The sequence below is a fragment of the Sminthopsis crassicaudata genome, chromosome 2 (assembly GCF_048593235.1).
Source record: "Sminthopsis crassicaudata isolate SCR6 chromosome 2, ASM4859323v1, whole genome shotgun sequence".
In the NCBI taxonomy this organism is placed as follows: domain Eukaryota; kingdom Metazoa; phylum Chordata; class Mammalia; order Dasyuromorphia; family Dasyuridae; genus Sminthopsis; species Sminthopsis crassicaudata.
The window spans coordinates 244335517-244363123 of NC_133618.1; the positions used below are offsets into that span (position 1 = coordinate 244335517).

The 27607-nt window shown below is 35.9% G+C and overlaps 1 protein-coding gene across 1 annotated transcript; it reads left to right on the forward strand.

The window, feature by feature from the left end:
• Positions 1-246: 246 nt before the first annotated feature.
• Positions 247-20584, forward strand: CIMIP1 (ciliary microtubule inner protein 1). The gene is made up of 4 exons (XM_074288679.1): positions 247-405; positions 9720-9801; positions 12919-13023; positions 19848-20584. The coding sequence occupies exons 1-4, from the start codon at positions 338-340 to the stop codon at positions 20001-20003; spliced, it is 411 nt and encodes a 136-aa protein (XP_074144780.1). The 5' UTR covers positions 247-337; the 3' UTR covers positions 20004-20584.
• Positions 20585-27607: the final 7023 nt, after the last annotated feature.

Genomic DNA, 27607 nt, shown 5'->3' on the forward strand with positions numbered 1-27607 from the left:
GCTCTTTCCATCGCATCTCACTGCCTCTGAGAAAAGGAAAGTAACTCCTTCCTGAGGGACAAAGGCAGAAAGACTAGGAGAAAAGATGGAAAGTAAAACAGAATAATATATTTCGAGCTTAAGGTACCTAAAGCAAAAAGAAAGAGGGAGAAGGGCGGGGTCCCCAACAGCTTCGGTAGGAAAGCTTGGACAGCGACCTGAACAGGTGGCCTCAGCCTCCCACCCTCCATCTCCTGGCAACACCCAGTTGCCAAGGGCAACAGTAGGGACACAATGACCCAGGCAGGAGCCCAAGCCACCCCTGCCTTTTGCACTACGACTCAGACCAGAACCAGCCATGGCCCAGAGACCTCTCACCATCTCAGCCGTTGAAAAATTCAATTTCGTTGCACAAGATGAGATCTGGTAATTGCGGAGCCCCGGGACCCCAGCTGACTGCCCTTAATCGCTGCTCCAGCCCGCTGCTCCTGCTCCACCTTCTTTCCCTCCTCTTCCTTCTCAAACCCACTCCTCAGCTCCGAAATACACTCACTGCCCACAACCTGCGGCTCCTAGAAAGCAGCCCAAGAACTGATGACCACCCACCCCCGGAACTAATATTACCCTGTCTATGGCCCCTTGACCAAATATGCCATATTCCTCCCAGATGCTATTTCCTAGTACTCCATTCCGTACACATAACATAACATCCGAATTCTTTATTCTAGAATCCTCAAACCGTCCCATCCTACTCCTGATCCCTTCAATTTCTAATTTCCAGCCATTGACTCACCTATTTTTTGTTTCCCTAATCTAGTCCCCCAAACTCTAATCCTTCATTTCATTTTAATCTCCACAATTTCCCATCCACTTAATCCCTAAAATCCATGGTTTAACTTTTCTTTCTCTCAATTCCAAACTTTCCCTCTGAAAAAGCCAAACCACATTCCCTAATGCCTATACCTCCTTTCCTTAATCCTTCAAACCCTTATTCCCCAATTCCCAAATCCTCAAATTTTACTTCAGGATCCATTTTAGATTCTATCCTTATCTAGGACATATAAAAGAAGCTAAAGGTAGGCAAAAAGGAACTGCCCCCAGAGAATTATTTCTGGAATGATAGGACTAACCTCTGAACTGCCACCAAAATGCTTTCCCTAGTAATTTTATTTCTTACCACTTTTGAACCTTTTGAAAAGTTAAACTCTAGTACTGGAATGTGCTGGACAAACTTTGTCCCTGGTTGATTGTGGGGTGGTTTGTTTTGTTTTGTTTTTATTGTAATACAAAATGGATTCAATAATTTGTGACTTAGCCTAATTTGAAAACCATGTTATTTTGGAGCAAGATTCAGGGATTATCACTATTTCTAGTTCTCTGATGAATTTTAATAATGGTTAAACTTAACAGGATAAAGTTTCCAGATGTCTGATAGTACCGACATTCATTTTTAAATAAAATATTCAAAAATTACTATGGCTTGTTGGCAGTAGCCACAAGTTTATGAATGTCCAAAAATTTTTGTAACTTCTTTTCTCATATATTTCACCACTAAGAAATTTCTGTCCACCTGCACCAATTTTCTCCTTTTGTTTTCCTATACTATTCAGTATTAAAGATAATACAAACTAATGAGAGTTGACTAGTAAAAAGAATACATTGATTATAAGAACAGGGCATTTGGGTGGGGGGGAGAATGGTAACTTAGGGAAAGTACATCACCGTAGTAGCCAGCTTTCTGGTGATCTACATATGGCTAGTCTTCTCCAAAGACATGCTAAACTTCTTCATTTCAGTTTAACCTGACACAGGTAGCACTGTGCTGACTGCATAGAAGACCAACATTTTGAAACATGAAATGTGTCATTACCAAAAATTCATAAGATAGTCTTCCAAAAAGAAGTGAAAGAACCCAGGAAAGAGATGCATTTTTCTCTGGAAGTAATGTAGAGAAGAAAAGTTGACAGGAATAGAAGTCTCATTTTAAGCAAAAACTCCAGCTATTTGCTTGCTTTTATCAAATCAATGCAAATATCTCTAGTTCAGAATTTCAAATGGTCCTCTGATCTCTTGGGTAATTTTTATTTTAGTCTTGTTGAGTGAGATTCTTGTTTAGGCAACATTCTTTGTGACTGCTATGACATGCATGGCAGAAATTTGGAAGACTAAATTTCAATGTGTTCAGAGAAAGGGTAAGTAAGATCCCATGAAGTAAAATTCTACAGGGGAAGTCAACCATAGTGGAAAAAGAAATTGTAAAGAATAAGACTCTTAAGGCATAAAAATAATTCCACTGAGGCTTAAAAAGGGGGGTTGTCCAAAGAGATTGCTGTGAATGCACAAGGAAGGTATTGTCCAGCTTAGAATATGAAAAAGAAAACAGAAGACAGAAGTTAGGACAGGTAATAAAAGCTGAACACAAGTCTTACAAGAATAATATCAGGAGCACTAATACTCAGGATAAATTGAGTTTGGCAAGGAATGCTAAGGGGAAAAAAGGAAAGTTTTAAGCAACCTGAGACTAGAGGGCATAGATAGGACAGTTGATAATTGATAGAGGAAAAAGCCCATGAGAAGAAATGTAAAAGATATACCAAAGCATATTATTAAAGTTTTCATATTCAAGAAAACTAAGGAGACAAGGAGATAGTAAAAGAGTATCCAGGCATCCTTGACAAATCCAAGTCACCATGCCCAGATGAACAATAGCCTAAGATGACGAAAACTATGGCAGATGAAAAGGCATATTCTCTGTTAAAGATTTCTGAAAGATCATAAAGAATAAGACAGAAATCAGAGAAGAATAAAAAAAATCAATCACTGGTGGAAAACTTTGTCCCTAGAGAAATTCTAGAACAAATTTATAAATGATGGTTAATGAATATTTTGAAAAGAAAGCAGTAATCACAAAGAGTCACTCCAACTTCATTAGGAAATGGTAATGATAGAGCAATCTCATTTCCTTTTTGGACAAAGTTATTTCTGAATTGGACAAAAGAATGTATTGTAGTCTTACCCATTTTGCAAGTGACACAAATCTAGAAGAAATGGCAAATCCTTTGGATAGCAAAGGCAAAAAGCTTTACAATAATCTTGAGAGGATAAAACCTGAATCAAACTTAGAAAGATGAATTGGTAAGGACAAATGAAAAATCTTCAATTTGTTTGCTTTCTCTTTTAAAATTACTTTTGTAATCATAAGAAGTGGGGTGTGTGTCTAGATTGCAATTCTTCTAGGGAAAAAAATAGATCTGATATATTTAATGAAATGCAACTGAGTATAAGTCAATGGAGTAATGTGACAGCCAAAACCAAAATTAAATGTTATCTTAAACTGCATTAAAAGAGAAGTCTCATTCACAGGACCAGGAAAGTAAGGGTCCTGCTGGAGTCAGACCCTATTTGGAGTATTATGTTTAGTTCTGGGGATCCTATTTTAGAAGTGACATTGATAAGCTAAAGAATATTCAGAGAAGGCGCACCAGGATCAATTAACCAAAAAATATTTTTAATGTCTACTATGAACCAGGCACTGGGGATACAAACACAAAAATGAAAGGCTCTTTTCCCTCAAAGAGCTCACATTCTATTAAAGAAGACAACATGTATTCATATAAGTATATATATAGAAAAATTATTTATAGATTATGTTTCATATAATATGTATTTGTACAAATATATTTTATAAAATATATGTACTTAAAATATAGGTTGCATTGTATATGTCAAGATACATGTGTACATATTTACATACATACATATATATGACACAAACAAAGGGAGTATATTAGGGGAGAAGATACTGTGGGCTCAGAAAAAGCCTCATGTAGAAGGTAGTATTTGAGTTATATTTTGGAGGACAGTAAGAATTCTAAAGATCTTTTCAATCGTGAGGGACAATTTATGCAAAGAATGGAGTGTTATATGAAAGGAATAGCCAAGTAGACTAGTTTGACTGCAATGTAGGGTATATAAAGAATAATAAGCCTAGAAATACAGTAGAAGCAAGACTGTAAAGGGCTTTACATGTCAAACAGTGTTGTTTGTCTTTGATCCTAGAGGCAACAGAGAGATTTGACTTTATTGAGCAGGGGAATAGCATGGTCAGACTTATTCTTAAAGATGGAGAAGGGAGAAACTTGAGATAGGGAAAACTATTAGGAGGTTACTGTAATAGACTAAGCAACAAGTGAGAAAGACCTAAGTCAAGATGGTAATTCTGTAAATAGTAAAAAAAAAAAAAAAAAAAAAAAAAAAAGTGGACAGATGTGAAAGCTTATGTGGGAAAAAGGGCAGAATTTGGCAATTGATGATTGGATATGATGAGAAAAATTTGGAGTCAAAAATTATTCAGGCTATAAATCCTAGTATCTGTAAGAAGAATGGTGTACTCTCATTAGCAATAGAGAAATTAGGAAAAGGGATAGAAAAGGGGCAAGATCATGAATTTTGTTCTAACAAATTGAACATAAGTTGTCAAGTTAACATCCAATAAAAAATGCCCAATAGGCAATTGGTAATTTGTAACTAGAGCTCAGGAAAAAGCCTAAGCCTGGATGATAATTCAGGGCTATATGGGCTAGTGAAATCACTAAAGTGAATAAGGAAAAAAGAAGAGGATCCAGGACTAAACCTTGGGATGCACTTGCAGTTAAGGGATATGATGTAATTGTCCAACAAAGGAAATTGATAGATACAGTGTGATCAGCCAAAGGGGAAGAACCGAAAAATAGCAATGTCATGAAATCCTAGAGAATATCCAGAAGGAGAAGTAGAATCAACAAAATTCAAATGCTGCAGAGATGAGAACTGAGGAAAGGACTGGAGGAGTTCAAGGCTTTGACATTTGAATTTAAGTTGAAAAAACAAAGGATATTTCTCCTGGAGAAAAGAATATTGGGAGGGAAAGGTGTGGAGGGGAATGCAAGCAAAATAGCCATTGAGTATTCCAAGCAAAGGCTTGATGGCCAATGGTTGGATAAATTGTAAAATTACATAAAGAGTCTCCTAATTGGGCTCTGCCTCAGTTCTCTTCTCCAATACATCCTTCCCATGGCTGCCATGTTGATATTCTTAAAGCACAGGTCTAACCATGTCACTCTATTTAGCAAACTTCAGTGACACCCTATTTTTAATCAATAACAATCAATCAGTAAATATTTATTTTGTTAAATATTTTAAAAAACATTTATTAAATGCCAACTATGTGCTAGATCATGTCTTAATTGCTAGGAGTACAAAAACAGACAAAAGATAGTCTCTGTCCTCTAGAAGCTTACAATCTAATGGGGAAGAGACCAAGCAAACAAATATTTACAAAGCAAGCCATATACAGGATAAATAGGAAATAATTGACAATACAATGCAAGAGAGATTGGGGAAGGTTTCCTGTACTAGGTAGAATTTTAGCTGGAACTTAAGGGAAGCCAGGGAGGTCAGTAGTCAGAGAACAGTCAGCATTCCAGGCATTGGATTCAGCCACAGAAAAACTTGAAATGGAGAAGAAATGCAAATTTCTTTGTTTAGCAATCTGTGGTTTTCAAAATCTGCCTCCAGCCTACTTTTCCGTATTTATTATTCAATACTTTGGAATATTTTATAATCCAGCTAAATTAGGTGTCTTGTTGTTCCCCCCACAGGACATTCCCATCTCTGGGCCTAGTCTAGGACACCTCCCAGGCCTGGAATCCACTTCCTTCTGACCTTTTAAAATACTTAGTTGTTTCCTTTAAAGTTTACTAAAATTCTATTTTCTATCTGAACGCTTTCCTGATGCCCTCTTCGCACCTCCAAATGTTCATATGTCCTCCAAAAATTTTTCCTAATATTTTTTTAATAAATATTTTTTATAATTTTTTCTCTCCCAATTGTAAGTTCATTGAGGGTAGGGACTTTTATTTTTGTCGTGATATTCCAGAGAACAAAACGTGGTACATGGTAGACATTTAATAAATGCTACCTGATTGATAGACTTTGTGACTGAATTTTTCTGGGAAGTGAGATTGTTCAGTGAATAGAATACCAGGCCTGGATTTAGGAAGATTCATCCTGCTGGGCAAATCACTTAATCTTATTTATCTCAGTTTCCTCATCTGTAAAATAAGCTAGAGAAGGAAATGGCAAATTACCCCAGTATCTTTGCCAAGAAAATGGAGTCATAAAGAGTTGGACAGACAACAACAAAATCTTCCTGGATCTTCTTCTGACCTTAGCTGCCTGGAGAACAGTTCTCCCCTTCATCTGAGAGTGATTAAATTCTCTAATAGCCAAAGGTGAGGGCCAACTAGCTAGCCTTCAGCAGGCATTTCAGGGCCAGCATTCCTACCTAAGGTGCTAAGGGGGGAGGGGAGGGAAAGAAGGAAGGTATAGTGGAGAGACAGAAATAAGATCAATGGGGCATAAAATAAAATATAGCTGGGTTAGGACTAGGGAGTACAGACAGGCAAATAACTTCCAAAAATGGGCAGAGATAGGCCTGATGGCCTAGGCCTTAGCTTTGTATTTTTCTTTATATTGAAAAGATGAACCACAATTTATATTGATAAATCAATTAACAAGTATTAATGAAACACCTACTATGTGCTAGGCACTACTAGGTGCTGAGGATACAAGTAAAAAGAATGAAAATCCCTAATCATAAGGAGTTTACTTTTTAATACTATGAATATAAGTATACATAATATATACAGGATAAATATAAAGTGAATTAATACAAACTTATGCCAAGTAGTGAAATATAAAATAGTTTGAGAGACTGAGATACATTGAAGTATAATAGGACAAGACCCAAACAGCTCCAGAATCCTTCCCTACTTCATGTTTTGTGGAGGTTATTATAGGTAATAACAGTTAAACAAATATTCAAGTTCTGCCCACACACACATTTCCCCAAGGCATTCTTCACCAACAGACTAATAATAATAAATCAAATAGCAAAGCCTTTAATTAGGACAAAAATAGCAAAATAAATCACACAAAAATTGATTACTAGACTTTCTAAATCCTGCTTTCCTGCACAAAGTGGCTAGGTGGTGTAGTGATTAGAGAGCTAGGTTTGGAGTCAAGAAGAACTAAATTCAGTCTGACCCTGAACAAGTCAATTAACCTGTTTGCCTTAGTTTTTTCAATTGTAAGATGGGGATAATAATAAAATGGGATATTTGTAGAGCTCTTGGCACAGTGCCTGGCATGTAGAAGGCACCATATAAATGCTAGTAATCATTATTATTTTATATTACAAAGGGCTATATTATCCCACAGAATTCCATGCCAACAATATAAAGGAAGTGCTCATCAGACAGTACACACTTCCACTGCATGCTGACTGGAACAATCCCTTTTTAGTTCTTTTATATATCAGATAAAAGGGCTACCACAGGATGTAATGAGTTTCCCATCACTGGAGGTATTCATGCAGACACAAGATGACCATTTTCCTATAAATTCTGTAGAAAGGATTTTTACTTAGGTAGGTTTTGGACATATGATGTCCTTTATAGCTCTGAAGCTCTGTGAAATCTTTGAAAAATAATTGTAAGTAAAATATACTCGTTTACTTTATTTCTCAATTGGTATGTATTAAAAGTTTGCCTTACATTTAAACTTTATCCCCAATCACTAAGACTTGCTAAATTTAGAAGCTCTAAAATACACCTACATTTTCTATAATAAAAGAAAAGTATTCAGAATAAGAAAAGCCATAGTTCTATTACAAGCCCTAATGAGTACTCCATGTCTAGAAAACTGAATTCAGTTCTGGGCAAACTTTGAGAGGAAAACACTGACAAACGTCTGAGAGTAGGGAATCAGGATAATGAAAGAATCTCATACAAGGATCAAAAAAATAATGGTGGCATTTACCCTAGAAAAGTCTCAGTATAGGATCATGGTCTTCAGATATTTGAAGAAAAATTGTGAGAGATTTTTTTTAAACTTGGCTCTGAAGAACAACTCCAAGATGGGAGAAGCTTCAGTAACAGAAGTTTTGACTCATGTAAGGTAAAATTTTCTGACAATTAAAACTCCAAAAGTATAGTACAATGCCTCAGGAGGTAGTATTCTATTTATTCAAGCCAAGGATGAATAATCATCTGTTGAAGTCACTGTTAAGTTGATGATCCATCAGGTCTTGGATATTCTCTCTTCCTTGAGTTTCTTGGTTGACCCACAACCTGTCAGTCGCTCCTTGGCAGTTTCTTTTGCTACTTCAACATCTAAACCTCACATCCTAACTGTGAGTGTCCCCTAAAACTCTCTTTTAGGTCCTCTTCTCTCCATTCTGTATATTAACTCTCTCAGAGATCTGATCAACTCCCCTAGATTCAAGTCTAATCTGTAAAGTGATGACTCCCAGATCTGTTTCTCTCCTAAGCTCAAGTAACAAATCACAAACTGCCTATTGGATAGTCATTAGATTTCTTATGGACATTTCAGATTCAACATATCCAAACAGAACTCATCATTATCTTTTCCCAATAACCCGCCTTGCTGCTAATTTCCCTGTGTCTATTGAGGGTACCACCATCCTTCTGTGTATCCAGATTGACAACCTCAAAGTCATTTTAGCCTTTTCATTTTCCCTCACTCCCTATATCCAGTCAATTACCAAGTTGGGTTGATTTTTTCCCACTGTCCTATCTCAGACTGTAATCTCTTCTTTTCAAGATAATGGAAATCGCACTCTTTTTTATCTTTTTGCCTCTCCCATCTCCAATCTATCCTGTGCAGAAAGGCCAAAGCAATATTCCTAAAGCAGAGGTCTCTCTGTGTCACTTTCCTGACCAAAATATCCGTGTCCTCACAATATGACTCCAGACTACCCTTCCAGGTCTATTATACATTGCTTTTTTTTTTTTAGATATTATGATCCAGGCAAACTGATTGGCCTACTGTTTCCCATATTCAACATTCTATCTCCTGTCTCCTCCAACGTTTTATAATGTGCTTCCTTTCTATTCAACTCTGTCTTAAAATCCCTGGATTCTTTTAAAGCTTGGTTCAAGTGCTATCATATATTTGATGCCTTTCTTAATTCTCCCAGAGGCTAACTCCCCCCTGAAATAATTTTCATGTATATATTTGTATTTACATATGATTACTGCTTCTAGCAATAGAATGTAAGCTCCTTGAGGACAGGCAGTATTTTTTACTTTAGTGTTTGTATTTCTAGCATCTAGCATACTGCCTACCAATAGTAGGCACTTTCTAAATGCTTTTCAAATAAGTGAATAAAAGAAGGGAGGGGCTGTACTACGTGCTTTTTGGGGGGTCCCTTCTAACTCTGAAATCCTTCCATTCTGTAATGATCACCATATAATTAGAGATAGGAAAGTGAGTAGAGTGCTATGACTGGAGTCAGGAAGATGAGTTCAAATCTAGCCTCAGATACCCACTGTGTCATTCTGGACACAATCTCTGTCTGTCTCAGTTTCCTTGACTATAAAATGGTTATTATAATTACCTCCCAGGGTTGTTGTAAGAATTAAATGAGATAAAGTTTATGGAGCATTTAGCACAGCGCCTGGCATAAAGCACGCACTTAATAAATGCTTGTTTCCTTCCTTTTGTCTTGCTAATACTAGCCCAGGTTCATTAGGTCACTTTAACTGTCTAACTTGGGAAATTAATAACACAGTGCAAATGAATAATGTAAGTCTGTGATGACACAACCTCATACGTTTGATTATTTGTAGTATAGCTCTGAAAATTTGCTTTCATAACTCTGAGATTATTACTTCTAGGAAATGTCGCCTTAAAGCTGAAGCCGAAGCACGACATAATTGGTCTAAGAAGTGGGGATTTTTAACACTCACTATGGACGAGGTAATAGTTTATTTTAAAAGGCACATGGCTATGAAATGTACAATGTACAAGGATGAAATTGTGATATATCAACTACTGACCCAAATGAACATAATCTGTGAGTCCTCCAATTTTCATTGTTGTTATCAACAAAATAGCTAATGTCAGGCAAAACTAAGATACCATTTCTTTTTTTTCGGGGAGGGGGGCAAAAGGAGGTTTTTATAAAAACAAATATTTAGAAACTAGAACTTCCCATTAATTCTTTTAGAGGATTATTTTTATCTTCAGTGACATTTTAGAAATCAATACAGAAAAGTCTGCTTCAAAGAAAATAAGCCAGCCTCCACCAAGCTATTTACTTGATGTGGATGTTCTATGAGGTGAGGCTAACAATACTAGAAATATTTCAGGTTTCCATGATTTAATGGAAATAGCTTTGAACTAATAACAGTCCATTGAGGTCAGAGGATCTGAATTCAAATCCCCGTTCTTTTACTTATCACTTACATAACTTTGGGAAATTAATTTCAATTCTCCTGTCCTCAATTTTCTCATTTATAAATGACAGTGATGTTCCCCAAGGTCCCTTACAGTTCTGTGGGCCTCAGTTTCCATTTCTAAAATATGGGTATTGAATTAGAAGCTCCTTTCCACTATTAAATCTTGATGCTAAAGTACTTTACAAAACTTAACATTCTAGGGAAGCAACAGAGTGTAATGGAAAGCATATGAAAAGCAAATTGGATTTGGAATTATAGAAGCTGAATTAAAATCCCCTCTCTGTCATTTATTTCCTTTGTGATACTGAGTTTATAATTTCCTTTCTCTGGGCCTCAGTTTCTCCATTTGTAAAATGAAGAGATTGAGCCTAAGTTCTTTTCTAACACTGAATCAATGACTACATAAATGTGAGTTATCATCATCATTCTATTGATCCAAATTTATGTTATATTTTCCCCAAAATTTGGTCCAAAAGTGAGCCACAACTGTGTTATGTGTTTACAATGCAGCCTATGTATTTTTTTCCTTCAGTCATATTTCACTTAAAGGAAATCGCCTACATTTGGATAAGCTAATATGATAATTTTCATCTTAGTGAAGATGATTAATTCTCTGTGGTTCTGTTACCCAGAAAGAGTATCCAGAGGCAGTCTATATGCAGGGGAGTGCTAGAGCCAGCTCTTAGCAGCCAGAGCCGATGGTTAAAACTTTCAAAACTTTGAGTATGAATGCTTGCACCTCAGAAACTAACAAATGATTTGTTGTTTTGTTTATTGGATAGACTTAAGAAAGTGATGGAGAAAATGTTAATGATGCAGATTAAATTTAAACATCTCATATATGTTTTTTGAGAGCAAGTTATTAAGTTTTTAAAAGTTCACAACTTATAGCAATGTATTCATGCAAATTAGGAATTCAATAGAACCTAGCCAATCTGAGAGAAAATGGATAGATCATTTTGAATGGGCAAAAAGTTTGAATTATCTTTAAAAATAATTTCAGTTTATAACATCCAGGTCCCTTCAGCAACTCAAATCGGGCTAAGAAAGTATTAATAAAGGTTAGGACCCTAATTTTAACAATAATTGTTTACATATGTCTCTATTGTGATTTAGAGTGTACACAATACTTTTCTTGAAAGCTATCTTGTGGGGCAGCTAGGGGGCACAGTGGATAGAGCACCGGCCCTGAATTCAGGAGGATCTGAGTTCAAATCTGATCTCAGACATTTAACACTTCCTAGCTGTGTGACCCTTGGCAAGTCACTTAACCCCAGCCTCAGGGGGAAAAAATAAAAAATAAAAAAAAGAAAGCTATCTTGTTAGGGAAGTCAAAGAATTGTTATCCACCTCCATTTTACAGATGGAAACTGAACGTTAAAAAGATGCCTCCTTCTAACACTAAATTTGTGATCTTTTAATCATCTACAGAATAACTTCCCCAAAGTTACATTACTAAGGAATTCTAGACACCAAACTTGAGTAAGTTGGTCATTAAACATTTACTAAGTACCTACTATGTGACAAGAACATGAAAAGTGCAAAGGTTAGTCCCTACTACTCTCAAGAAGCTCACAAGCCTAATGGAGAAAACAACATTCAAACTCACGACCCCTTAGTTCCTGCCTTTTCCACTACAGACCAAATATTAAATATTGTTAAACTGTTTTCTTTTTTTTCCTGAGGCAATTGGGATTAAATGACTTATCCAGAGTCACACAGCTAGAAGGTGTTAAGTATCTGAGTTCACATTTGAACTCAGGTCCTCCAGACTTTAGGGCTGGTGCTCTATCCACTGCACTACCTCGCTGCCCCTGTTATAGTGTTTGAAAAATGAGTTTGTCCTCTTTGGAGTAAACATTACTGCTACCACAAATCTTGTAAGATTTTCCTATGCTTTTGACAAACTTTTCATAGATAACACAAATTTAAAACATTTTAAGCTTGGAGGGAGAGTGCAGTTAGATAGTGCAATGGATAGAACATCTGCCCTGAAGTCAGAAGGACTTGAGTTCAAATCTAGCCTCAGACACTTAAAATAGGGAAATCACTTAATGCAAATAACCTCAAAAAAATTAAAATGTCACTTTCTTCAGTTAATTGGAGACTTGCAATTAACCCTACAAGCTTTGGAGGAGATTTAAAGTTTCACATACATATAACTGCCAAAAATTTTTTTTTAGGTTACATTGAAAATCAGTATCAGTTGTGGCTGATTCTATAGTCCAAAAGTCTTAATGCAGACATAGCTTATATTAGTCCAAAGACCATTTTATAAAGAATTTAACACAGTAAAAGATGACCCATTCACCATTTAAAAATAAGTCAAAGTGGTCCACACTAAGCAATTACTCCCAAGTTCCATGAGTATTAGTATGATAACTACTATAGATTCCAAATATTTGATATTTGGTATAACAGAGCATGTTCTACTTCTGCCCTTGGAAAGTGCGTATATTCATAATGCCAACATTTAGACTGCAGTCTTAAGAGACTGGGCAAATTTTCAGGTATGAAGTCATTAGCTCTAAGTTTAGTTTGGGGAATCAAGCTAGGAACAGGTTGGACAGCTTTTTGGGGAAAATAATCATGCCGAATTCAAATATTCTTTGGTGACCTAGACATTCTGTTTTAGTTGCTGAGGAGAGAAGGGGAAGTACCTAAGCCTCCTAAGCCCAAGATAGAACTTCCAGGACATTTACGCATCCGGCCTGTGACACCAGTGGAAGAATATATTAAGGTTAGAAAATGGAATTTTCAATATTGTTTTCATAAATAAAAAATGAACCACAATGGAAATCATATTCATTCTGGATGCAAAAATAAAAATTCAGAGGCCAGAAGAATACACAATTGCACTAAATCTTAATTTAGAACTATAGAAATATCCCTTTCTAGTTTGGGGGACGTTGAAGGATGTGCTGTGTTGTATATCAGACTTACTACATATTGTTACTAGAAGGGTCTTTAGAATATAGGACATAATATGTCAACCCTAGAAAAGGGACCTTTAAATATATAAACAGAATGTCAGGCTATCAGGAGTCAATATGTGCCAAGCACTGTGCTAAGTACAATGAAAGGGGAAAAAAGTCCTTATTCTCAAAGATCTCACAATCTAATGAAGGAGAAAATATGAAATAACTATGTAAAAACAAACTACATGCAGAATATATTAGAAATAATCCACAGATGGAAGGTGTTGGATTAAAGAGAAACTAGAAAAGGTTTTTCCTATGGATGGGATTTTACCTAAGATTTGAGGGGAACCATAAAGTAGTGATAAGGAAGCATGGAAACAGCCAGTAAAAACGCCTAGCCTAAATTTGCTTGTTTGTAACTTCAAACCATTGTTTTTAGATCTTCTTTTTCTTATCAAGGGGGGGAATAAGCCTAATCTAATCTCTCTTTCAAATGGCAGACATTCTAATGCTTGAAGATAGTTGACATGTCCTCTCCCCCTTAACCCCCCCTACAAGTACAATCTATTTTAAACTAAATATATCTAATTACTATAAGGAAAAATCATAGGGCTCTTAACCATTCAGGTCTCTCTTTTCTAGACCTTCTTAAAATGTGGTGTACAGAATTGAACATGTTACTCCAGATGCAATACAATCAAAATAGAGTACAGGAAGACTATCATCTTCCTAGTCCTGGAGATGCAATTCCTCTCTTAACAAAGTCTGGAACTGCATTAGCTTTTCTTGGCTACTCTAGCATATTGTTGACATGTTGAGTTTGTAGTACATTAAAAGCCTACATCCCAAGATCTTTTATAGACAAACTGATGTTTAGCCATATTTGCACCATCTTGTGGTTGTGGAAATGAGTTTTTGAACCCTAACTGTAACACTTTACATTTATTTCCATGCTCACTTTGATTTTATTCAATTCTAGCCTTTTGGAAATAGTCCTTTCATATCTTTGTGCCATCTACAAATTTGATAAGAATGCCATCTATGTCTTTATCCAAATCATTAATAAAAACAAATACATAGTTTTATATATAAATTTCTTTCCTATTATAACCTAGCTATATTTTACATGGATCTGTAAAGTTTACAAAGCACTTTATGAATATTATTTCATTTAACATTCACGATCATCCTGTAAGGTAGATTGTATTATTATCCTAATTTTATAGATGAGGGAACTGAAGATGACAGGCTAAATGATTTTCTCAGAGCCACATAAGTCTGAAGCAGAATTTGAACTTGGGTCTTCCTGATTTTTAAATTCAGCACTCTATCCACTGTATAGCTATTCTTTGGACACTGAAGTATTCATGTTTGTGAACGTTTATCATGTCATAATAAAGATTTTTAATTTGAGCCTTTGAGGAGGGGAAAGGCTAATAACAGATCAAATAGATCTAATAACAGATAAAATCATATCTCTAGGGCATTCCAGTATAGACCTCCTTTTATATTAAAAGAAAACCATTTGGAGTCAAATATTCAAACAGTTCCATATTTACCTAATGATATTCTCTCTAGTCCACCTTTCTTCCTACCATAAAAATAATTTGTCAAAACATTTGCTAAAATCTAGATAAATTATGTAGTATTCTCCTCATTGTCCAATCTAACAATCCTGATCCCTCAAAAATTTCAAACAATGTAGTCTATAGTCTCTGTGCTTTCCTCAAGCTCATCTAGCTACTTAATGGCAGAACTAGAACCCAGCTCTCTTCTTTGCCTGGTAGACATTTTATATTGTCTAGTAAATAGCCACACTTTCCTGTGACTCTTTCTCAGGAATGATGTCATCACTTAAGGACAGAAAAAAATAAAGATTTTTTTTTAAGTGAATAAAGTGAAACATCTCCTCATATCACTGTTCCTTTTTTGACCCCATTTCCCACTATAACCAAGTAGGTTCCTCTCTCTACCTGGATCTGGTTACCTCCCAGGGTCACTCCATGCTCCTTTCTTCTGTATCTTCTCTCATCTGAAATACTTGTCTTTCTTCTTTCCTCTATTCAAATCCTACCAATCTTTCAAGACCCAACTCAAGTCCAGCCTGCATTATGATGATGATGATAATGAGATGATTACTCAATAAATGAAAATTTATTAAGTGCCTATTAAGCACTGGGGTTACAAAAAAGAGGCAAGAAACAGTTTCTACCCTTAAGAAGCTTACACTCCAGTGGCAGGGGAGACAACATGCAAACAAATATGTACAAATAAGCTATATATCAAATAAACAGGAAAGAATTAACAGAAGGAAAACACTAGAATTACGAGAGGTTGAAAAAGATTTCCTATAGAAGATGATGATAATGATAATAATAATTAATACATATTTTAATTTTTCAAAGTGCTTTAAGAAATAACAACAAAAAATAAGATTACTATTAGCTATTGTTTTCTAGAGCTCCAGACACTGGCAACAGATGGAAGATTTTCTCCATATAAAGCTTCAGAGAGCACAATTGTTGTTCCCTGAGGGGTAAGAAATGGAAAATTGGGAGGAATAGTGAGTGCTACTTTTAATTCTGAGTGTGGAGTAAATTGACTATACTTTAAAAAAAAAAAAAAGCAAGCAAAAAAGACTAGTGTGTAATGGGAAGCAGCGTGATAGAAGGGGAAAAGGGGTGGATTTGGAATCAGGAAAACATGAATTGAAATCCTACCTCAAATATTTAATAGTGTTGTGACCCTAGTCCAATTATCTTACCTTTCAAGTCTCAATTTCTTCATCTGTAAAATGGGGAGAGGAGAAAGGTTGAACTCAATGACTTCTGGAATCTCTTTACTCTCTAAATCTATAATGTTGTAGTCATTAAAATTAGAATTGTTGTAATTATTAGTTGTTTATTTGACTTCCTATATGCAAAGCATTAAGTGTTTTTGATAAGATGGTGACTGCTGAGCAACGAAAGGCACATCAGGACTATGTTAAAATTAGAATTTGCTAAGTGCATGTGAAGAGGAGGTATAAACAATATAAGATAAAAAATTGAAAGAAGGAGAGATCATCTAGGGGGCAAAAAGATAGGGAGAAATTGGAAAAGTTTCATAGAAAAAAGATAGACCCTTTTTCCATCATAAGTCTCTTAGAATTGGAAAGATTTCAGCGACAGAGATGGAAGAATCTGATATGGGAGATAAAGTAAATAAAGGTATGGAAGTGGGAGAATTTCAAGAAAATGTCTGATTTGGCAAAAACATAGAGGACATGAAGGGGAGTGGTGGAAGATAAAGCTAGAAAAAAGATAGATTAGAAGCAAATTGTAGAAGATTCTGAATGTCAGACCAAATTTAAATGATGAGAATGATCATTATGATTAGAGTTGGAAGGGAATCTTGGAGATTATTGAGTGTATTCTCCTCATTCCATAGGTGATTAATCAGAGGAACAAAAAAGCAGAATGATTTCCCCAAACTTATGCAACAGATTATTGCTGGAGCCAGAAATCTTGCCCAGGCTCAAGTGAATACTATCATTCTCTTGTACTGGCTCTAGGCAAACTGCTGAAGTCAGAAATGATGAAATAATAACAGTTAGCCTACTATGTGTCAGACACTGTTGTGTGGAGGTGGTGGTGCTCTGCAAATATTATCTCATTTAATCCTCACAACAATCCTGAGAGGTAAGGTGCTATTATTATCACCATTTTTTACAGTTGAGAAAACAGAGGTGAATCTAGATTAAGTGACTTGCCCAAAGTCATACTGTGTCTGAAGAGATATTTGAACCGATGTCTTCTTGACTCAAAACCCAGTGCTCTATCCACAGCTTCATCTATCAGTATGATGATGGGCAGACATCATTCCAATTTCTCTTTATATCCCTGCTTAGCACAGTCCCTGGCATACAGTAGGTATTCAATAAATTCATATTGATTGATTGAGAGGGGAAGAACAAGAGGAGGAAGAAGAGGAAAAAGGTACTTGAAGATAGTAGCTGTTTTTGCTTTTCTCTGTTTAAACACTTTGCACAGGTTTTTGGTACATAGTCAGCATTTAATAAATGCATGATTTCATACACACACACACACACACACACACACAAACACACACAAGGAATCTTCCTCTTACTGACTTTAATTTCTCTCCCGTCTATTGCTATGAATGTCTGGTCTTCCAAGACACTATCACATTTTCTAGCATGCCCTTATTTTATGTTTCCAGGTTCAGAACCATCAGTTAGAACTCTGTAGGATATGTGTTTGATACCCAGAAAAATGCCAAAGGGGGGATGACTATTAATTCTCTTCACATCTGTGGGTAAAAATGACACTGTCTGCTTTTTCTGTTAGCAATGGATCATTAGACTGTATCCTTTCCACTGAGGTGGATTAGATTTAATCCCCCTCCCACTCATTCCTTTCTGGAGTCTGGCTTCTGGTGGCTTCGGCACAGAGAAGCATCGGTTTCCCCATTCTGCTGCTCAGTGGGTGGCACTTGTGACCGCCATAATTATCTTTTCAAAGGAAGGGGCTCCACCTAAGTATCACAAACAGTTTCCAGCCTTGGCTGGAGAACAAAGAATAGTCCTGGCAAGAGAACAAACCGAAACATTGTTTTCTCTCTGTGTGTTTCTCTATTGAGTAAGTCCCCAGATGTGAAAGCCATATAGCAAAGAACTGTTTTCCTGTAGCCCAGGCATTCCAGCCAAACTCAGTCCAGCTCCACCAGAGAGCAGGGCTGTTTCTCCTTGGCCCAGAGCTGAATATATACATATGTATGTATGTATGTGTATATATATATATATGTGTGTGTGTGTGTGTGTGTGTGTGTGTGTGTGTGTGTGTGTGTACAGATAGATAGATAGATTGATAGATAGATAGATAGATAGATAGATAGATAGATAGATAGATGGATAGATAGAGATACATATATTTACTTACAGACACAATGAAATAAGTAAGTTCCTTTGCCATCTTTCTGGTTGAACACAGAATTAAAAGGTACAATTTAAAGTGTTGGTTACAAGAATCCCCCAGGATGGGTGGGGTTTCTTTAAAAGCTATTTGGCCTTAAAACTAATTTCTCTTTCTAAGCAACTGTGGCTCCTTGAGCATCTCTTTGACTTCTTTCTTTTTCTGTGAATTTTCTTAGAGATTAATTTTAGTGCTTGATAGAGAAAATTCTATTAAAGGGCAGTTTTTTTCTTTTCTTTGCAGCAACCTAGACAGCTAAAGGGGTTATTATAGGCAGAGATGGAAAATAAGAAGATAAGGATAAATTCAGTAATCCATAATATGTTAAACACCCTTGTCTCTCACTTAACTCAGCTAGATCTAATATTCCTAGTCTCTGTTTTTGTCTAAATCACCTTGTAATAGCAGAACAGATGATTATGTAAAATTACAGTCACAAAAAACCTTTCTAAACATTTACCATCATTTTCCAAAATGCTCAAATCTGTTGATTGAACTGACAAATTGAACTGTGTTCTTTCATTACAGAAATGATGCTATTTTCTTTGTTTTAATTAGATCCCGTTTTCTTTTATTCCATGTGGTCTAGACAATGAAGTACTTTTTTTTGTTTGGGGTGTGTGTGTGTGTGTGTGTGTGTGTGTGTGTGTGTGTGTGTGTGTCTGCACTAGAGCCTTTTTAATCAAAATAGGAAGGTTTTGTACAGCCAGAATGTCATCTTACATGATTGCAATAGATTTTATAAAGGGCAGCTTGGACACAAAAATGTCAAACATTTTAGGCCAGATTCTTCTTTGTTAATGAAGCTATTTTACTAAAAAAAAAATTAAGGACATTAGTAATTCTATGATGAATGATGTTTAATTGATCTAATTGATTTTTTCAAGAATGATGAAGTCACTAATCTTAATATGCATTTTTAAAATTCATATTGTTATATCATCTGTGAATATTTTTTCTTAATGGGTCAGTGTGGTGATGGAGTATTTCTGGGGGGTCTGGAGCTATGGCAGGGTAGATTAGGACACAAATCATCCCTATCCTTACAGGCTAAAAAGGATGCAGGGAGCATTGATGGCACTAATGCCTATGTCTACTATTACAGAAACTAACTTTCTGAGTCTCAACTTCCTCATCTAAAAATAGATATAATGATATTTACTCTGTCTTCCCACAAGGCTCTGAAGAATTCAAGAGATCTGGGATCTAATCTCTAGTCTGTGGCTAGTTTATCCTGTGATTTTAGGCAATTCATTTCCCTTCTTTGATCCTCATGTAAATTGAAGCAATTGGACCAGCTTGATCCTTAAGATCCTTTCCAGCTTTGATAGTCCATGTCTAGGGCCAATCTAGCTAATCCAAGAGAGATTCAGCACCCCTCTAGTGTAGGCCACAAGGTAATCAACACCATTTATACAAAGCTCACTCTGTGCCAGGCACTATTTGATCTTTACAATGACCTTGAAGGAAGTCAGTTGCTATTATTAATTACATTTTATTTGATACTAGATTGTATGTTCTTTGAGAATAGAGTTTATTTTGTACCTTTCTTTGTATTTCCAGTAGTTAGTACAGAATATGTATGTAGGAGCTGCTCCATAAATGTTTGCTAAATTAAATATGAATTTATTAGGAAGATAAGTTACAATACTGTCTTTTTCCCATTTCAGGTCTACCCATCACCACCAATTCCTCAAACTACTCAGGGTTTTATTGGTTGGAGATCCACAGTTCCTGGTCTGGAACTTGAGAGAAACTACAAGATTTTAAGCTGTAAAGGCATCTTTGCCAGACAACTTCAATGGCCTGAGTCAGGAATCTACTGAAGCCAAGGGGATGATGTGGGCCTGTGTCTCCTCAAACGACATGGGAAACCTGATCATTTTAAGACTAACAAAAAGTTAAAATAACTATGTGAGTTGGTAAAAGAAAAAACAAAACAGAACAGAACCAAAAAAAACAAAAACAAAACAGTATGATGACTTAGCACAGACAAAAAAAAAAAAGAAATGACCAAAAAAAATTTGTAAACTTTTTGGAATTCAGATAGGTCACATTCACTTCAAGAATCCAGGTAGACTTATTTTATTTAAAGAAGTATCTTGGTTTTAATTGATTTTATTCTTTATGGTCAAAATGCCTATACATGCAGAGTATTTTCTAATGGATTCTTTATCAAATTGTGAGTATTTCTATGGATATTATTATGTGGTTTAGTGCCTAACATGGGTATATATACAAGTATTCCTTCCACATCATTGGAGTTAAGAAACCACTGCCCACAAGGAGTTAACTTTTTTGGCCCTCCCTTCATACTAGAGAAGTTCTAAATTATCATGGTATTAAAAGATAAAATATGTTAATCTTATAGCACACTATACATATATTTCCTGTATTTCTGAGCTTCTAAACTTTTTCTGTGTTGTCTCTTTGCTTTCATATATTATCTGTAACTTCCACAAAACTCCCCCAAAATTCCCATTTGATTTGTTACACTGGTTCATGATGTATCAAAACTGTAATGGGGAAAGTTGTGATATAGAAGGAATAACTATAGTCATTTTTCTTTTTTAAATGAAAGAATGAGCAATTAAAGTCTCTCTTGTCTCTGGAATTAGTGGGTCCAACTTTTACCTTGCTCTCCACTGTTAGCAAACAAAAATGGGAGTGGTACATAGAGTTTCTCTGCTGGGGCTAGAGTTGGACAGTAGGAATGACTATCAGGAGCTACACTCACCCACATGTGCAAGCAAGCACATAACACATATAGATATCCTCTAGCGAAGATATGGATATTTAATCCAGTTTAAGTTGGCTTCGATGCTGTTGTACCCTAGTGAGATTGGCCCAACCTCTGTATTAGTTCTAGGATAATCGAAAAAGACAAAGTGACCAGAGAACTCCTAGGAACTTGTAGTAGCTTGACTGCAGTAGTACAGTTTTTTCCTCTCTTTCTTTCTTGGTAGTTGTTGTGTGACTTAGTCTACTGCACAGCCAAGAAAGCAGTGAATTTCCCCCCATTTCCTTCTGTTTTGCCACAGGAGTCTTATGATAGGGCTCTGTATTGCTTAGGAATCAGAATGCAGAATATGTCCAAGATTGGGTAACTGAATTGGTAACATTCTAGTTGGGAAATTTGATCTTAGAGACATACTTCTGATCTTCACAGTTGAACTTAACCTCACTTCACTAGAAAAGATTGCCCATCAGTGGGCATTTTTGAGACTTGATGATAGTACATGAGAAGGATCACTGAGGCAAGGCTCAGGCCTTTCTCGGCACACAAGAAGCCCCCTGATTTCTGATTTCTGGCTTGCTTTGAGTGCTCCCCAACCTTGCTACAATAATGACACAACATAGTAATAACATAATTATAACATTGACATATATCATGTTTATACTATATAATTATATGATCTATAGTAATAAAGTTGACAGTGATGATGAAAATAATACCTTCGATATGTAGATAGTCCTATGCTTTCCTCTTGAAATAGAAGTGATATAGAAACAACCACAATCTTCAATTAAACTTTTTCCCATACCTGAAAAAGGAAAAACACTTCCCTTCCTAAAGTCCCTGTTGACATGGGAATTGTCTCGTGGAGATGTTAACTTAAGAGTTGGTCACAGAAGAAATGTGATTTTCCCAAACATAATTATTTCTGAGCCTTGCCTTCTTTCTGGAGGCTAGTACTTGCCAGTTAAGGGAATACCATAGCTATAATTAGTACAAAAAAAGCAGAAAAACTGGACAAATATTTTATTCTCCTTTCTTTGAGGACAGAGAATCAGGACAAAACCTTTCACCTGTCAATGATATCTTGTTCTTAGGTTGTACCAAGCAACATTGGTCTTGATAGAAACTATAAGGGATGTGTGTTATGGGTCCTTGGGCCATTTTGTCCTGGAATAAGTCAAAAGAGAGGAAAGACTGAGAGAGAAGCTCTCAAGCTTCAAGTTTCCTGGCAATAGCAATAGCAAATAACTGAAGAATAACATAGGATTCAATAAATAGACAGGATCATTCTTTCTGTGTCTTTTCAAATTGACTTCCTACTCCCCATTCCTATCAATCTGTCTTTATAGCAGAGCTGAGTAGCAATTTTGGCCCATAAGGCAAGTTTTACAAAATGTATCCAAGGCAAATATTATCTAATGACTCTCTAAACAACTTTATAAGGCAAATTTAGTTGATAGAGGAACAGAGCAGTCTTCAGGACACTGATACACTAGAAGCCAGAGATTTTTAGCTGGGATCTGTGGATTTATTGACAAGGAGAAAGAGAAAGAGTGGAAGAGAGAAAGAATATATATTGTTATATGTCTGTAATTATATATGTATATATACATTCTATTATATTATTGAAACACAGATATCAAAATATAGACTTTTGTAACTGTTTCAATATACTTAATTTATTATAAATTTTATTTTATGCATTTAAAATCTTATTTTGAGAAAACTTCCATAAGCTTCACCAGACTGCAAAAGTGGTTTTAACACACATAAAAGGAGTCCTTCACCTACGGAAAAGAACCTTCGATACCTTGAGTCCATTGCTGGGCCCTCTAAGATACAGCTACCAAGGGAAAGAAGTCCATTCTCTTTTATCTTTCTATTTTAACTAATTATTGCTAATTAGATGCTAAAATCAGTTGTTTCTAAGTGAAAAGGATTTAAGTGCTGTCATTATCAATGAGATTTTAATGCCTTGAGGCAAAACTCTAGCCACATCTTCCTAGTAATAGTTCTAGGAAGCAGTTATGCTTGGTCTGAAGAATCAGCTCTCTTTTGTATTTCAACTTGTATTTTGACCTTTATCTCACAAAGGCCAAAAGATTTCATAATGAAATCACCTACAATACCATTCATATGGGATTTTTTTGTTGTTGTTCAGTAGCTAATGAATCTTTGTAGTGATTTTACGTACATTCAGAGATCCTTCAGCATCAGTGGTCCAGAACCTGCCCTCAGATTCACTTTAGAATGAAATTTGAGAACTAGGGCAATAAGGGCCTGTGGAATCCCCTTGACCCTACTTTTTTCCCCTTAACTACAAGCCTAGATCTTGAATAACTGGTCTCTCATTCAGCTTTCTAGCTGCCATCACTTCTTACTAGGGTTTGCTAAATTTCAGCTCACTCATAGGAAAAGAAACACAGGATTTACTGTTTCCTCTATCCTTACTCTGTAATAATAGCACATTATTTCCTCAGATATCTAAAAGGGATTTTACTATAAGAGAGTACAGTCAAAATAAGTGAGAGTAAAGGGGGGAGAGACCCAATAAGAGATGCATATTTACAAGGAATCTTATATGTAGATAGCCACAGAGAGTGGAGGAACTCTCGGTCAGGTATAAGGTCCTTCAGCTCAGAGGGAACCTGCTGACAGTGTCTGGTTGGCTCTCATCTCCCTTTGAGGCATCTCTGTCTTCCTGAGAGGGTGTGTGACAACCTGTATTCTACTTAAAGCAGAAATACTTGCAGTAAAAGATGCATTTACATAATAGCAGAGTGCTTATACTTAGCACATATGCAATGTGTTATAGTGATGTAATCATTCTAGAGTTAGTACATGTTCAGTGTGCTGTGGTGGTGTTGAAGTGTATAATGATCTCCTGGTTCTGCTCATTTCACTCAGCATCAGTTCATGTAAGTCTCTCCAGGCCTTTCTGAAATCATCCTGTTAGTCATTTCTTACAGAACAATAATATTCCATAACATTCATATACCACTATTTATTCAACCATACTCCCATTGATGGTCATCCATGTAGTTTCCAGTTTCTGGCCACTACAAAGAGGGCTGCCACAAACATTCTTGCACATACAGATCTGTTTCCCTTCTTTAAAATCTCTTTGGAATAGAAGCCCAGTAGTAACGCTGCTGGGTCAAAGAGTATGCACATTTTGGTAACTTTTTGAGTATAGTTCTAAATTGCTCTCCATAATGACTGGATGTATTCACAATTCCATGTGGTGATATAATTTTACTAAGATATTTAGGGCTGAGAGAATTTGAAATAAATGGACTCCATGTTTGACCATCCATGTGGGTCCCTACCTCATCACTCCTCTTCTAAGACCAAGGATTCCAGCTGATCCCAAGATCCTTCAGAGAGCTAGTCTGGACACTACATTTTGTCACCCCATTTGGGGGCTCTAGAAAGCACACATTTTTAATCCTGATTCTAAGGATTGCCAGTTATGGAAGTGTCATTCAAATATAGACAGACAGATAGATGGATACATGAGATACAAAAGTGGATAGATAAGTAGATTATGATATGAATAAAGAGACACACAAATGGATAAATTGATACATATACCACATACATACAGACATGAGAATCCTGGCCTTTTGTGAGTGTCATAGACTCTTTGGGAAATCTGATAAATCCAGATTTTAACACTAAAAAAGTGTTTCATTATTTTAAAGACCTAGAAAAAAAATAACAATTCATATGGAAGAACAAAAGGTCAAGAATTTCAAGAGAATTAATGAAAAAAAAAAATCAAATGAAGGTGGCCTAGCTGTACCTGATCTAAAACTATATTATAAAGAAGCAGTCACCAAAACTATTTGGTATTGGGTAAGAAATAACTAGTTGATCAGTGGAATAGGTTAGGTTCATAAGACAAAATAGTCAATAACTATAGTAATCTAGTGTTTGGCAAAACCAAAGATCCCAACTTTAGAGATAAGAATTCACTATTTGACAAAAACAGCTGGGAAAACTGGAAATTAATATGGTAGAAATTAAGCATGGACCCATACTTAACACCATATACCAAGATAAGATCAAAATGGGTCCATGATTTAGGCATAAAGAATGAGATCATAAATAGATTAGAGGAACATAGGATAGTTTACCTCTCAGACTTGTGGAGGAGGAAGGAATTTGTGACAAAAGAAGAACTAAAGATCATTATTGATCACAAAATAGAAATTTTTTATTACATTAAATTAAAAAGCTTTTGTATAAACAAAAATAACACAAACAAAATTAGAAGGGAAGTAACAAACTAGGAAAACATTTTTACAGTTAAAGGTTCTGATAAAGGCCTCATCTCCAAAATATACAGAGAATTGACTCTATAAGAAATGAAACCATTCTCCAATTAATAAATGGTCAAAGGATATGAACAAATTTCAGATCATGAAATTGAAACTATTTCCACTCATATGAAAGAGTGTTCCAAATCACTACTGATCAGAGAAATGCAAATTAAGACAACTCTGAGATATCATTACACACCTGTCAGATTGGCTAAGATGACAGGAACAAATAATGATGAATGTTGGAGGGGATGCGGGAAAACTGGGACACTGATGCATTGTTGGTGGAGTTGTGAAAGAATCCAGCCATTCTGGAGAGCAATCTGCAATTATGCCCCAAAAGTTATCAAATTGTTCATACCCTTTGACCCAGCAAAGCTTATATCCCAAAGAGATACTAAAGAAAGGAAAGGGAACTGTATGTGCCAAAATGTTTGTGGCAGCCCTTTTTGTAGGGGCTAGAAAATGGAAAATGAATGGATGCCCATCAATTGGAGAATGGTTGGGTAAATTGTGGTATATGAAGGTTATGGAATATTATTGCTCTGTAAGAAATGACCAGCAGGAGGAATACAGAGAGGTTTGGAGAGACTTAAATCAACTGATGCTGAGTGAAACGAGTAGAACTAGGGGATCATTATACACTTCAACAATGATACTGTACGAGGATGTATTCTGATGGAAGTGGATATCTTCCACAAAGAGAAGATCTAATTCAGTTCCAATTGATCAGTGATGGACAGAATCAGCTACATCCAGAGAAGGAACACTGGGAAATGAGTGTAAACTGTTGGCATTTTTGTTTTGTTTTGTTTTTCCCCAAGTTATTTTTACCTTCTGATTCTAACTCTTTCTTTGCAACAAGAGAACTGTTCACTTCTGCATACATATATTGTATCTAGGATATACTATAACATATTTAACATATATAAGACTGCCTGCCATCTAGGGGAGGGGGTGGAAGGAAGAAAGGGAAAAGTCGGAACAGAAGTGAGTGCAAGGGATAATGTTGTAAAAAATTACTGATGCATATATACTGTCAATAAAAAGTTATAATTATTTTTTAAAAGTGTTTCAAATGCATAAAATAAAGTACATACTATTACAAAGGACACCAATAATATCAAAATATATTTTTAAAAATGTTCATGAACTCTAGGTGAAGGACTCTTTGTTCAAAGTCCTGATATTAAAACCTCTCTAGTTCAAAGTTTCTTAAATTGTGAGTCATGACCTTATTGGAAGGGGTCATGGAACTGAATGTGGAGGGGGGGTCATGAAATTATGATTTATTAAGAGTAAATGTTTGATTTGTATACCAATTTTATATACTTATATACTGAAGATTGCATAAAAATTTCTGGGGCAAAAAGAAGTCTCAAGTGGAAAAAGATTAAGAACCCATAATCTACTTCATTGTCATGGAATTTTGTGGCTTAAGGTGCAATTCACAGTACTCCAGAATATGCTTTCAGCCCTCAGGATGGTAAAGGATTTGAAAGCCTAGACTAGTGCCTTTTTTCTTGCAGCTCCCTAGTTAAATCCTCTGGGGATAATTTATCCTCAAATCGCTGGCCAAGGGACTTGGGAAATACTATTCTCCTCACCCTCACCAAAAAAAGAAAAAAAAAAAAAAAAACCACCACCAGCAATAACATATAACTTTTTTTTTAATTTAAGCCCCAAACCACTTTTCTATCCTCTGACCCTTTCAAAAATTATCAGTTCCTTTAGTTGACTTTCAAAAATTTATTGTCTATCTACCATGTGTCAAGCACTACATTATACTGGGTATACAGAGACATGAAACTGTCCCTGACAAGCTGCTCACATTTTAAATAGGAAAATAACAGATACATTTAAAGATACCTAATATACATGCCTTTATATCTATGTATATATGTATATTTTATGTATCTTTATATGCATTGTTGCTGTTCAGTCTTGTCTGATTCTTTGTGATCTCTGGGGTTTTCTTGGCAAAGATACTGGACTGATTTGCCATTTCCTTCTCCAATTCATTTTACAGAGGAGGAAACTGAGACAAAGAGTGTTAAATGTCTTGCCCAAAGTCACACAGCTAGCAAGTGTCTGAGGCTTTGAACTCAGGAAGATGAGTCTCCCTCTCTCCAGACCTGGCACTCTATTCATGACACCATTTAGTTCCCCTGTCTTGGCTTATACTGGGCATTTAATAAGTGCTTTTGATTATCTAATTGACTGCTTTTATTTTATGACCAGTGTGCCTCCTTTTTCAGTTATGCTAATCCTTAATAAGATCCTTTAGACCCTCTTCTCTTTGAAATCATTGGTGGTATCTTCCTGCCTCCAAGATCTTTCCATTGCCTCTGTGTCACTTCCATCC